A 13,638-nucleotide genomic window follows, 5' to 3' on the forward strand; every position below is an offset into this window, starting at 1 on the left:
CCAAATAATAGTATTACAATAGTAGTAATAAAAATGGTAAAAGTTTAATTTTTTCTTCCCTCATTTGAGGCGCTCCTTTGGATGGACGGCGCCACGGGATGGGTCTGTAAGGTCCCCATACAGCCCCACTTCATAAAATCCGAACTACACCTTTAACGCCGCAAGCGTCAAGGCAGACATAATAGTTTAGTAACAGTTCCTGTGAATACATTCAAAATTAAACACTTTCACTGTACGCGGGAGTTGTGGCCAGGCGCCCGATGTCCTGACAGACGTATGATGGGCACCATGGTGGGCACGCAGGGCTGGCCCAAATAGTGGCAGCGGCAGCTAGGAGTGGCACTTCCGGCGGTACTGCCACAAAATGCTGGGCACCCAGCAGATCCAGAAGCTGGAGTTGCCACCGGAAGTGCCAGGACTAGCTGCCGCAGTCGCAAAGTGAGCCCGCCCTCTCTGTAACTCTGGCAGTTGATGTATAAGGGTTCAAAGAGTAGAGCCGCAACACTCCCACATTTCACAGGGCGGTACTGCGCCCTGAAACGTCTGTGTTCAGTGTAACATCACCGTTACGTTACGCACCCAGCAGGGTATTGCCTTCCTGAGATACTATAACTTTACGGTAAGTTTAAATTAGCACTTATATAACGCTAATTTACGTGCGGAAGTGTAAACAAGAAACTGCTTGTCCATCTACTAGCCTTGTTAGCTTGTTAAGCTACAGTTTAGCTTGTAGAAGCGGTCGGACTTTCTCTTTCTGAAACACATTAGCTTCCCCTGGACTTCATTAGTACTTATTGTGTCATATTTTCCATGAGACTCAGTACATGTTTTACAGGCCGCAGTGTGAGACAACTGTAACGTCAGGTAGCTGCAACACAGTCAACGCTAAGCTTATATTTTATGTTTTTGGTGTAAAGAGAAAGAAAACGTTAGCTGCCAGTTGCATGTACGTTAATGTCAGTTACGTAACTGTGTTGTGACTACTCGTAAAGGTAAAAACCGTTCAAATCAAATCTCTTCCTGCTACTTTTACTATTTACAGGTGACGTTACCATTTTCTAGCACATTTTCACATTAACCGGTCTAACCTCACAGTTACAGTTCACATCCATTTGTATTCGTAGAAATACTGTATGCACCCCGTCAATTCGTTGTAACTCTACCATGTCTGTATGTTAGCAAACCTGAGAAATGTGTTTTGTTTACATAGTGTTTACCCTCTCTGCCTGTCTGTCTGTCTTGTCCTCAGCTCGTGGTTAGTCAGACATGGCTGCCCAGTGTGTAACCAAGGTGGAGCTGACTGTCTCCTGTGACAATCTCCTGGATAAAGACATCGGCTCCAAATCCGACCCTCTGTGTGTCCTGTTAATGAACAGCGCTGAATCGCAGTGGTATGAGGTCGGTAGGATGACATAACCTGGGATTCATTAAACACCAGAGAGAAGATTTAAAGTTTAATATTAGTGAAAAGCTGCCGAGATCAAGGTGATTTGATCTTGTCAGGATACCGGACACACATCAGCTAGTAATGCAATAAACATTCATTTTGGAAGGCATAAATGTCTTCCCCTGCTCTGAGAAACTGAATATTTGTGGGGCACTTAAAGTCACACATTTTCCTAGGTGTGGCAATTACGCCACTGTTTCTCCTGCAACTTACAAATCTCTGCAGTGTTAATCGTTAACCCCCTGATGGAAAAGTCTGAGTTGTGTAAATTTCCTGTTATGTCAGTTTATGTGTGTCACCAAACTGTCCTTTTTTTTTATAAATAATTATTTCTCAGACTTGTGCAGTAAAGGAGCAATTCAAACTTTCTCCACAGTTGGGACGCACAGAGAAAGTCCAGAATTGCCTCAACCCAAAGTTTGCCAAAAAGTTTGTCATCGACTACTACTTTGAGATAGTGCAAAAACTGAGGTTTGGGATTTACGACATCGACAACAAGACTATTGACCTGAGTGATGACGACTTCCTGGGCCAGCTGGAGTGTACTTTGGGCCAGGTGAGGTTTTCTTCTCCTCTTCTGAGAGGAAACAATTTAGTGTTCAAAATACATCTTTTATTTTATTTTAAATTCAGTAGTTTTTATGTCTTGTGTTTCAAGTTTTTAGTTCACAGTCCCCTGGCGTAGCATAGAGACACATAATCATTACGATGTAGTCAGGTCAGTCAGACAGGTGCTGCAGTGCGACACATGCTTCTGATGTAATACAACACCACTTTTTCACCATGTTACAAATCAAGCAAAGCAGTAACATCCTTGATAAGCAGTTGCTGTGTAGACTATTTTAGTGTTATCTGACCCCCCATGCTCATTCTGCCTGTTTGTTTTGGATGTTATTGCCATGTGATGTGGAGGCTGTCATCCACTGTGCAGCAGTTTAGGCTCATTCTTACCTCTGCTTCTGCTGTGGCTGCTGCTTCTCTATTTAACTGCTTTCTTTTTTTTTAAATTACTCCCAGGTTGTGTCCAGTAAAAAACTGACCCGACCGCTTGTCTTGAAGAACAAATCACCTGCAGGAAAAGGAACCATCACAGTGAGTGACAGAGAAAGCTAGAGAGAAGTGTCGCAATATTTGTGGACTGCAATTATTTTTCCTTTATTGTTTATCTATCCTCTACTCTGTAGATCATTGCTGAAGAAATAAAAGACAACAGGGTGGTGAATTTTGAGGTGGAAGCAAGGAAACTGGATAACAAGGTATGGAGGATTTTGTTTGAAATCTCAAATTCATTCGCAGGTGTTTAGTTTTATAGAACATGATGATAACGTTGCATTTTTTTTCTTCATTTCCAGGATTTCTTTGGGAAGTCCGACCCTTACCTGGAATTCTACAAGCAGACAGAAACTGGATGGCAGCTGGCTCACCGGACAGAGGTAAACAAACTCATGCTAACGACAGTGAAAGAAAGCTACAGTTCTGATACAAGCATTGAGATATTTTGATGTGTACAAGGCTTTGTTTACAATTTCAACTTTTAATTTCTACTCTGTCATAGCAAAATGGTCATCTATTTCCGGGAAGGAGGAAGAAAATTATTATTTTTTATCTATTACCTTACACTTCCATTCTAGGCTTTTACCCATAACAGTCTATGTGAAAAGAGGAACTAACACTGGCCTGTTTTACACCGTAGCCTTTGCCTAATACTGGATGGTATGTTGGGTCAAGCTCACATTTGTCTAATCAGGAAAGTCATAATGTTGACACAAGTGTCTCATTAGACAACAAGAGATTCTGTAACCCTCCTCCTGTGCTCTGAGCAAACAGCTGCACTGATCTGCACTGATGTACCGCTGAGGCCAGTTGAGTTTTTCAAGCGAATGTTAAATCTGATGTTATAACTGTGAATGAGGAAGCAGACAAATCACATTTGTGGGTGTGATTGAATTAGGGACTGTTGCAAGAAATGTGTAAGAAATAATAAATTATTATTAAGCTAAACTTATTTACAGTTAATACATTAATTTGTTACAGAGTGGTTCTACGTTAATGTTGTAATGAGATTGTGAATTCCTCCCCAGAGGATGAAGAAACATTTAATTTACTCACAACATTCAGCATCTTCATTGCGATAGTATTTATCCTTTTGTTTTTTTTAGTGTATTACAGCACTCAACTTAAGAAGAGTTTAGAGAGAAATAATGGAGCACATCAGAAGCATTTAGAGTTGTTTCTCATCAGAAAGTAAAACAGAACAAAAATTAGTGCTTTACCCACCGAAAACTGATGTAGTGACAGGGTTCAAATGTATCACTTCCTCCCAACAACAACAGCTCTCACTGTGATCTTGATTTCTATCAGGGTGAAAAATAAACACCAGCCACCACCCAAATGTTGGTAAAATATGCAAGTGACTGGTAGATTTTCTTCACTTACCAGCCAAAAAAAACCAATGGTAATCTATTCAGTGGCTGGTAAGATCTGAACATTCACTAGTCATTTGGCCAATGGACAAAAAAGTGAATTTTGCACCCTGATTACTACTGTACTATATACACAAACAAAGAATATGACCTGGTCTGAACGAGCCTGCTGCACATTTATGTTGTACAACCGGTTGCGGAGGTGAACTGTATGTATACAGTTTGTCTGTCAACATATGTAAACAGGTTTTTAAAATAGTTACCATTAAATTTTATGTATTCATGAATTAGCATTGTGGTTGGTTCTTTTAATAAGAAATAAGGAATATTTAAATTTAGCTTTATACATGTTTTTAAGTTACTAATCTGTAGAAGTTCTGTATAATTTAGTTCTTGGTTCTTGGAGTATTCTGCACTCAGATAATTGTCATGTTTTTCTGTCCTTAGGTGGTGAAGAATAACTTGAATCCAACATGGAGACCCTTTCGAATCCCCCTGCAGTCTCTCTGTGGAGGAGACATGGACAAACCTATAAAAGTACCCACATTTTTTTAGCTACATACACATCTATGCCATGGACATAAATGTGAATTTATTCAAATTGTCACTCAGACCTACAGTTGCATCGATCTTCTTTGGTTTTATTTCAGCGGCACTTTGTATTTTCATGGTTATGACATAATACAACCCTTTATAAGGGTGAAATAGTTTTCAGAGCAAAATTATGTGGGATCTCTCTCAAACATCAACACAGGGCGGGTAATACAGCCGAGTAACGCAGTATGAAGTGATTATAGTGTCTTCAGTGCTAGCTTGATGATACATCAACATCAACACAGGGCGGGTAATACAGCCGAGTAACACAGTATGAACTGATTATAGTGTCTTTAGTGCTAGCTTGATGATACTTATTTTTTTAACTTTATGAAGCGAACATGTCAGGAAGGAAGCTGTTTCCAACCATACAGGACAAGTGAGTTACCCAATACATCAGTGTTTGTTTTTGTTCATCTTACCATCACTTAACGGGTGAAGTGTGTGAATGGAGTAGATGGGACTACAAGACACCTCTCAGCAGGTTCTCCTGCCCTCCAAGTTTCCTTCATTCAACTCATAGAACACATTTGTCTGAAACTGAACATACTCTTCTTTAAATAACGTCAGCCTCTGTCTAGTACACTACAAAAAGTCATGGTTTGAACCTCACTTTTGCATGTTGTTTGTATTTCATCTAGTTTTTATATGTCCAGTTTTTTAAGATAAACTTAAAGGATCGTTTCACCCAAATCACAACAACATTACCTGTGTGTCCCTGAAACTCTGCAGACCTCAGCAGTTTTCACAGGGACTATTTCTTTGGTAGAAAGTATCGTTCCATGGAAACTGTTCGCAGGATTATTTTTTGTATTTTGGGTGAACTGATCCTTTAAGGTGATTTTTTTCTTTTCTGTGTGTGAATGTTTAATAGTTCTCTTGCTCATCAGGTCAACATCATCACCATGTGTGTTTACCTGTTTCCAGGTGGAGTGTTATGACTATGACAGCGATGGCTCACATGATCTTATTGGAATCTTTGAGACCACGATGACTCGCCTCAAAGAAGCATCGCGCACTTCACCGGTACGAGTGTGTGTGTGTTTGAAGGATGTAACGGCCAACATTTCACATAGTTTTCACTTAAACCAGCTTGAAGTTGCTTTTTCTACTTTTATTTTGTTGTATTATTGAAATTTTACTGGATTTGAACTAACTGTGTGTAACTGTGATGGATGAGATTATTTTTAGTTTTCTTTATTTGGAATCACGTAATATTAAAACACTAGTTTACACAATCGTCATTAGTAAGATCTTAACAGAATGATCCATCTTTTCAGCATTTCCAGTGTAATTGTAGAGCACAAAAAATAGAACATGGGATGTTTTTTGTTTTAGAAAAAAAAAAGATCTATATCCATTTTCCACTTCTCCCAAATTTCCTCTAATTTAATTTCCTGAAGCCTCATGGAGAAGGTGATTCTTTCCATTACAAAGATATCATAAATAATATCGTAGACGCCCAAAAAGGAGTTTGTCCCAATTAAAAGTAATTTTTGTCCCAGTATACTCACTAATTCTGTATAAATCTGATGCCAAAAAGTATGTACTTTTGGATATTCCCAAAACAAGTGATAATAATTAGCTTCCTGGGAGCCAAGTTTCCAGTTGTTCTCCAAGACCAATGATGCTTCCCGCCAAACACTCTCCAGGATCCTGAGCTTGATATCCTCCATTGAGATTCACAATATCTTGTCCAGGCTTCCTCTGGAATGCAGTTATTAGTTTCCCTTTCCCGTTTTTGTTCTATGTAGGTGGTTGTTGTTATTTTAACCTCCTGGAGTCTCCTATACATTCTTGAAATTATTTTAAGCCCACTGTTTATGTGACGGTTTGGATGAGATCACCAGTAATTCTCTTGTAAAATCCTAGCAACAGACAGTCTGTTTAAGTGCTGTAAATTAGACACTAAACCTAAAACGTACATTTCCAACCCATTGTTTTTTGGTTTTCTGGCATTGACACACGTGCTGTTTTGTTTACTCCTCAGGCAGAGTTTGAGTGCATCAACAGCAAAAAGAAACAGAAGAAGAAAGGTTACAAGAACTCCGGAGTTGTGAGCGTGAAGCACTGCCAGGTGTAGTACTGTGTTTGCCTCATTTTCATATGTTGAAACTGTTTTCTCGTGTGAATGTAGTCTTCATTCATAGCCTGAACTGACACGTTCCTCAGCACTGTTGTGTAACACCAGTATTTAACCTTCTAGGTGGTGAAGGAGTATACGTTCCTGGATTATATCATGGGAGGCTGTCAATTAAACTTCACTGTGAGTTCTGGCTTCTCTGCCGATGCCTGTTTTTAATTGCTAGCACTAATTAATGAGATTAACAATATCTGTTATTTCCATCTGCATATCTGCCGGCTCCCCGAATGTCTGGGCAGGTGGCTGTCGACTTCACAGGCTCCAACGGGGATCCCAAGTCTCCTCAGTCTCTGCATTACATTAGTCCTCAGGGTGTTAACGAGTACCTCTCTGCCATCTGGTCCGTGGGCAACGTCATCCAGGACTATGACAGGTATGTACTGTATGTCACATAAAACACAGTCCAGTACATTTAAAACTATATGTTATATGCTGTTGGTGTGGCAGTTTTCTCAGATTTGGGTGATAAGGCGTCAGTCATCATGTGTTACACAGTTTGCATCTAAATGGCAACATATTCTCTTACTGATGTACCAGTGTTGTTTCTTTTCCTGTGTAGTGACAAGATGTTCCCCGCCTTTGGCTTTGGAGCCCAGATCCCCCCCAATTGGCAGGTAAAGCTTACAAATACATGTAGAGGTTAAGACTGCTGTTTGCATAAAGTTTGAATCAAAGTAAATGGTCACAGGGTAGTGTGGCACTGAATATAATGTCTGATGGTACCGTGTTTCACCCAACAGGTTTCCCACGAGTTTCCTCTCAATTTCAACCCGTCAAATCCGTTCTGTGCAGGTACGTTTACAAATGATCGCACAGTGGCTAGATTTAGACACATTTTCTGACAGAGTGAAACAAATGATAACAACTACTGTACATATGCGGCTTAATATAGCATTCTGTGTGTTTGGGTGTGTAGGTATTGAAGGGGTCGTGGAGGCCTACAGGGTTTGTCTCCCCCAGGTCAAACTCTATGGTCCCACCAACTTCTCCCCTATCATCAACCACGTGGCCTGCTTCGCTAAGCAAGCCCTCCAGCAGACCACTGCATCAGTGAGTATTTGTGTGTTTCAGCCATCACTTATAATATGTGACTGTCTCATATTTGACAGAGAAAGTAGATCTCCAGACATGAATTAATCACAAAGGAAGCCTGAGTTTCACAGGGCTGGAATAGGTCTGCACAAAATCTAATTCAGTATTTTAGTGTTTTCTTGCACATATGTGTGAAATGAAGAACCTGTTAGGCCAAAGTTTTCTTTAAAAAGATCATGTTCTCCTTGTACATTTCTCCAAAAGTCATTATTACCTTTGTACTGCTGCTGCCTGTTGCACAAAGTGTTTACATTTGTTTGCTCCACATTGGGCAGGATGGGAAAGGCATCAGCTTTCCTATAGTTTCCATAGTGGAGCAGGATAATTTGATAATAGCTTCCAGAGCAACAGCAGTGCTAGTATAATAGCACACTAATTGCCTGAAGCTATTTTCAGATGCCAGGCTCAGTAGATAAGATTAAGAGTCGTAAGCCCAAGAGAGGCTTTACCTTGAGTAATAGCCTGACAATAGGTATATCTGGAACTTGTCTCAAGATGTAATTAACTTCTTAAAGTGGAAAGTGATGCCACTAGTGAATAACTCATCTTTGTCAGAGTAAAATATTCAGACCGCTGGTGTGACTCACCTTCTTGCTTTTCATGAGTCTCAGTGCTGTAAACAGCTGATGACAGCAGCCTGTTTTTAAAAGAAGCTTAATGAAGTGGAGGAGGAGAACTAATACATTGGGATGTGATATGAAATCTCGTACCGTATCTGATATCTCTCAAGTACACCTTGATCAAAGACAGACATTTACAGAATTGTAATTATTGTTCTGCTGCCTGTGTTGTTTCCATCTTCCTGCAGCAATACTTTGTTCTGCTCATCATCACCGACGGAGTGATCACTGACATGGATCAGACACGCAACGCCATCGTCAACGCCTCCCGTCTGCCCATGTCCATCATCATCGTGGGAGTCGGGGGGGCAGACTTCAGTGCCATGGAGTTCCTGGATGGAGACGACGGGCGTCTGCGCTCTCTGGCTGGCGAGGCCGCCATGCGGGACATCGTCCAGTTTGTGCCATTCAGGCAGTTCCAAAATGTAAGTGACAGTGCAAACGTCAGACTCCTTTTTATATAACTCATTGCTTCACATGAAATATGTGAGTGGTGTTTGCTTTGATTTCAGCTGATTTTTCTCAATAAGCCAACTCACTGCTATAAGAATTGCATGCACACTTTTTTTCTAAGCATTTCACTGCGTCATCTTCAGATCAACTGACTTCAAAATTACAAACTAAACATAACAGGGTAGTGTCCACAATTAAAGGATTTGGCTGGCCGCTTTCTATATATTTCTTATTGTCAACAAATCTCAGAAAAAAGCCAAACCAATAATGAACTCATCCTATTTAGTATCGTATCGTATCGTTTGTGTATCCAAAGCCTGATGTATTGTGTTCCTCTGTGCTGTATGCCTCCATTGTTGCCCAAAAATGATTAAAAACACGTCAGTGAGCCACACCGCTGCCCTGGATCACATGTTCCTTCATACCTGGAGACAGTGGCTACAGTCACTTGTTTAGAAACGGCTCCAAAGAATAAAAACATCAATGAGATCATAACCCTCAGCAGTGAGGCAGACGCCACTAAGCTTGCGCGGGAATGCGGTTCTTTACACAGCTTCGCTAACTTGTTGTGCTACATAACACAACCTCTTGACTTTGTACTACATTGTAAATGTATCTTTTTTTGCAGGCGCCCAGCCAGGCTCTTGCCCAAAGCGTATTGGCAGAGTTACCTCAACAAGTGGCCTCCTTCTTCAGTTTATTCAAACTGAAGCCTCCCCAAGATCCCAGTCCTTCATAGGGGTACCCCAAATATTTCAGTTATAAACCCCGTCACCATCATAGCCTTTGCTTGGCCTATATGAATAACTGTCTCCCTAAATCACTGCATGAATCATCACATAAAGTGACTGCTATCTTCATGTTTCTTACCTCGCTGTCTTACTTCAAACTTTCATCATCAGTGCTGGGAGAGAGAGAGAGAGAGAGTTCAAGAAATTCTTTTGGACTTTCTGTCTTATGCCTTAAATCACTGATGATCTTTTTCGGAGACATATTCTTATTTACATTAAAGGAAAATTCCACTGAAGTGTTGTTAAAACAAAGCAGTCAGTGATTATTGACTAGTTTTAGGTCAATTTCAATATAAATTGTGTAGTCCAAACAATATCAAAATATTGTTTCTATGGCTGGCTACACACAAGCTCAGCAGGCAAACTACTGCAGCTTCATTTACTGCACTGCAGTACACCAGACTTCACAGTTGTTAGCACTGGCTGCATTCTTGGCATATTTCCAAGATGAATCCATTTAGCTAGACAAAAGGAGGAAATAAATGCTGTAAATAGGCGTTACAAATGCAACAAGTACAAAGCGCAAGTCCTCAGTAACCTGACAGGACATTCCAAAAAAGGCATTGTGACTAAAAAACTTATGAAATAAACTGAAAAGCAAAGATTGATGAAACATAAAAGGGTGGAACTTTCCTTTAAACTGCATATATGCATAACATCATCTGCATAACTTTCTACTCATCCATGCTCCATTCATCTAATTTAATCAGTAGTGATAATGGATTCTTTGAAAAAATGGCTTTTTTTTCTTCTTTTTTTTTGGTTTGGTACCTTCTTTAACTCCTTTTGCACTGCAGGCTCCTAAAGAAGCACTGGCAAAGAGTGTGCTGGCAGAAGTCCCAGGTCAGCTGGTGGAGTTTCTCAACATCATGAAGCTGAGCCCACCTAACTCCAATCCTGCACCAGACCCTGCAGGGAAAATCTAATGGTCCAAAAACCAGAAAAGGAAGAAACAGTCCAGCATCATCTCTTGTACACATCAACCAGATCCCTACTTCATCTCATTAGACAATTACACATCCTCTCCTTACAGTTGTGTTACTCAACCCTCAACTAAATACCAGCATGCAGTTAGTTCATGACATCCAGACCAATCACACACAATACATGCTATACAAGCACTCCACACTGTTGACCAATCTCTGTCTCTTTTTTCATGTATCAGTGTCAAAATAGATCTAGGTGGATACTAACATCCATGCATGCTCATTTTAGCTGCTATTCGGTGCTTGTGTAGCTTAGAAAAAGAAAAAACGATTATGAAATCATTCCATCATTTCTAAAGAATAAGTTTTTGGGAACAGCAGACAAGATAAGCACACAAACTGAATGCTGCAAGCTCTTCATGTTTTTCTTTCAGACTTCCCAGAAACACTGCATTTTTATTTTGTTATTGTTATATTATTATTAGATCATTATTATTCACCCTACTGCTGTTTTATAATGCATTACGAGAGTGTAAGCCTGATTCTTGTTAATGTCTGTTTGAAGATCTAGCATCAAGTCAAACTTGTTATGATAAAGGTTTTTACACGTGTAGATCACAACGGTGATCTTCCAACCATGGCGTCAAAAAAGCTGGTGTGACTAAGTACAGCCTACAGGTTTGTGGACGCCCCCTCATGTACGATATGATGTTTACATCCTTACAGGAAATGGCTGCATTACCACCCATAACATAATCATGTGCGTATAGCCACGTAGCTTTGTAGTTGCTGTTGTTTTGGTAAATGGAGTATGTATTATCATAAATGTGTATTGTTGCCCATACTTTCCTTTGCACTTGCCTATAATAACCTTGTGCTGTATTATACAAATTTTAGCACTTAGTCATTTAAATCAAAGCTATGTGTGTGTGTGGGTTGAAAGCCCCGTAAACAGACACCTGTGTAAACCATTAAGTAGTAATCTGAAATATTCGGGAAAAAAATAGATTTGTTTGTTAATTAACTGTTGTTTTCCATTGTGCCAGTTACATTTAGTTTGCCTTACATGTATCTCCGATTAGTAAAGAGACCATGGTGGAAGTTTCCTGGACAAGGATCAACAAGTCCCAGACTAAGTGTTTTCTCAATGATATGACCAATGAGTTGTGATTTAGTCAATGTTTAATCTTTGTCTGGGAAACTGTCCTTATATGTATGTCAGTATTAAATGTTACTATAAAAAAAGGAAACTATTTTTTTTTTATCTGTATGTTCACTACAAGTGTGTCTATTTCTGCTGCGCTTCATTGGTTATTGTTTTTATATGATCATAACATGAAAAACATATATCTTCTGTATCATATTGTGCACCAACTGCTTACTGCTCTAACAGTAATGGGTGATGTGCCTTAGTGCCAACATACAGAAAGTGCAACAAGCTTGCCAATAAAGTACCTCTTACTCAAAACAAATTAAGTGTACTTCATTTGTCTTAAATAGTGTAAATAACCAAAGGAATTACATCATAGTTCATCCCCTTTCATGATAGTATTCAACCATCAGCCAAAAATACTGGAAAACTGGCTTAGATTTGAACAAGATATTTGGCTGCTAGATCACGGCACTGAAGCATCAATATATTGTACCTCATCTACTTAAACCAGTCACAGTATGTCCTAGACCACATTACAGTCAAGCATCCATAGAAAAGGCTTTCTAGACCTTTGGTGGGCGGTATTCCCTGAAATCAGCCTAATGGGTATATGTTTGAGTACATTAAAAAATTTGAGATTGCGGAAGTAATTTTTGTGAATGGATATGCAGATGGGTGACAAATTAAAGGAAAAACTGGTACAGGTCTGAATGTTTGACCCCTACAGTGAGGGGACCTGGTGGCTCTGTTATGCTTTGGGGGGCATTTTGCTGGCCTGGTTTGGGTCCATTTGTCCCCTTAGAGGGAAGGGTCACTGCATATCAATACAAAGTTGTTCTGAGTGATCACCTTTATCCTGTGATGAAACATTTCTATCCTGATGGGAGTGGTCTCTTCCAGGATGACAATGTCCCAATTCACAGGGCACGAGGGGTATGAATTGATGTGAATCATATGTTATGGCCTTTTGAAGAATGGTGTTCCTCAGTCTTGGCATTGATTCTACAAGTCTCTGAACTCTACTGGAGGGATGAACACCATTCTTCAAAAAGATATTCCCTCATTTGGTGTTTTGATGATGTTTTGAGTGCTGTCTAACACATCAGTCCTAAATCTCCCATAGGTGTTCAATTGGGTTGAGATCTGGTGACTGTGAAGGCCATAACATATGATTCACATAATTTTTTATTTAATTTGTCACCTGTCTGTATGTGCAGTCAGTGAGCTTTCAGCAACTGGAGTAACATTACTTTTGTATCACGCTCATTTAAAAGTTGAGATGAAAGCATCTGCTGCCACCTGCTGGAAAATGAAGCATGAAACTAGACATTATCTTGAATATTTATGTTAATATCCACTGAAGCAGCTTCAATGTTTATTTCTTTCATAATTTAAAAGGCTGCAAATAACATGAACTGATATGGGTTTTTTTTTTTTTTTTTTACAATTCACTAGTCTGTCCTAATATTGGCCATTTAATCCTGATCAGTAATCATCTCAACTTCTTTTATATAAAAGGCTTCTAGAGGCACAAGCACTCATCATCAAAATGCTGTCACACTGATATTAAAGCTGCAACGATTAGATGAATAATTGATTAGTTGCCAACTATTAATCACCAACTATTATAATAATCAATTCATCATTTTCAGTAATTTTTTAAGAAAATGTCCAAAGTCTCTGATTCCAGCTTCTCAATTATGAATATTCTCTGGTTTCTTTAGTCTTTTATGACAGTAAACTGAATATCTTTGGGCTGTGGACTGTTGGTCGGGACAAAACAAGAAATCTGAGGACGTCATCTTGCGGTTTGGGAAACAGTGATCAACATTTTTACCATTTTTAGACATTTTCTAGACCAAACAACTAATCGATTAATCAAGAAAACAAATGACAGATTAGTTGATAATGAAAAGAATTGTTAATTGCAGCCCTAATTGATATAAAGAACTGGAATTTGCCAACATGTCTCACAAAGCAAAATGAAGCCGTCTAC

At 39.4% G+C, this 13,638-nt stretch overlaps 1 protein-coding gene across 2 annotated transcripts; it reads left to right on the forward strand.

Annotated features, from left to right (window-relative positions):
- The first annotated feature begins 459 nt into the window (after nt 1–459).
- LOC137173004 (copine-3-like) lies at nt 460–11,961 on the forward strand. 2 transcript variants are annotated; one of them, XM_067577678.1, is made up of 17 exons: nt 460–619; nt 1,250–1,398; nt 1,824–2,003; nt 2,465–2,539; nt 2,632–2,703; nt 2,800–2,880; nt 4,318–4,407; nt 5,392–5,490; nt 6,455–6,541; nt 6,671–6,730; nt 6,847–6,980; nt 7,167–7,221; nt 7,348–7,399; nt 7,524–7,657; nt 8,508–8,744; nt 9,401–9,513; nt 10,361–10,500. In XM_067577678.1, the coding sequence occupies exons 2-16, from the start codon at nt 1,267–1,269 to the stop codon at nt 9,509–9,511; spliced, it is 1,599 nt and encodes a 532-aa protein (XP_067433779.1). In that variant the 5' UTR covers nt 460–619; nt 1,250–1,266; the 3' UTR covers nt 9,512–9,513; nt 10,361–10,500. The 2 variants fall into 2 exon arrangements, with proteins under 2 accessions (XP_067433779.1, XP_067433778.1); XM_067577677.1 differs by lacking the exon at nt 9,401–9,513 and having other exon boundaries at nt 461–619; nt 10,361–11,961.
- The last annotated feature ends 1,677 nt before the right edge of the window (nt 11,962–13,638 follow it).

The sequence above is a fragment of the Thunnus thynnus genome, chromosome 21 (assembly GCF_963924715.1).
Source record: "Thunnus thynnus chromosome 21, fThuThy2.1, whole genome shotgun sequence".
In the NCBI taxonomy this organism is placed as follows: domain Eukaryota; kingdom Metazoa; phylum Chordata; class Actinopteri; order Scombriformes; family Scombridae; genus Thunnus; species Thunnus thynnus.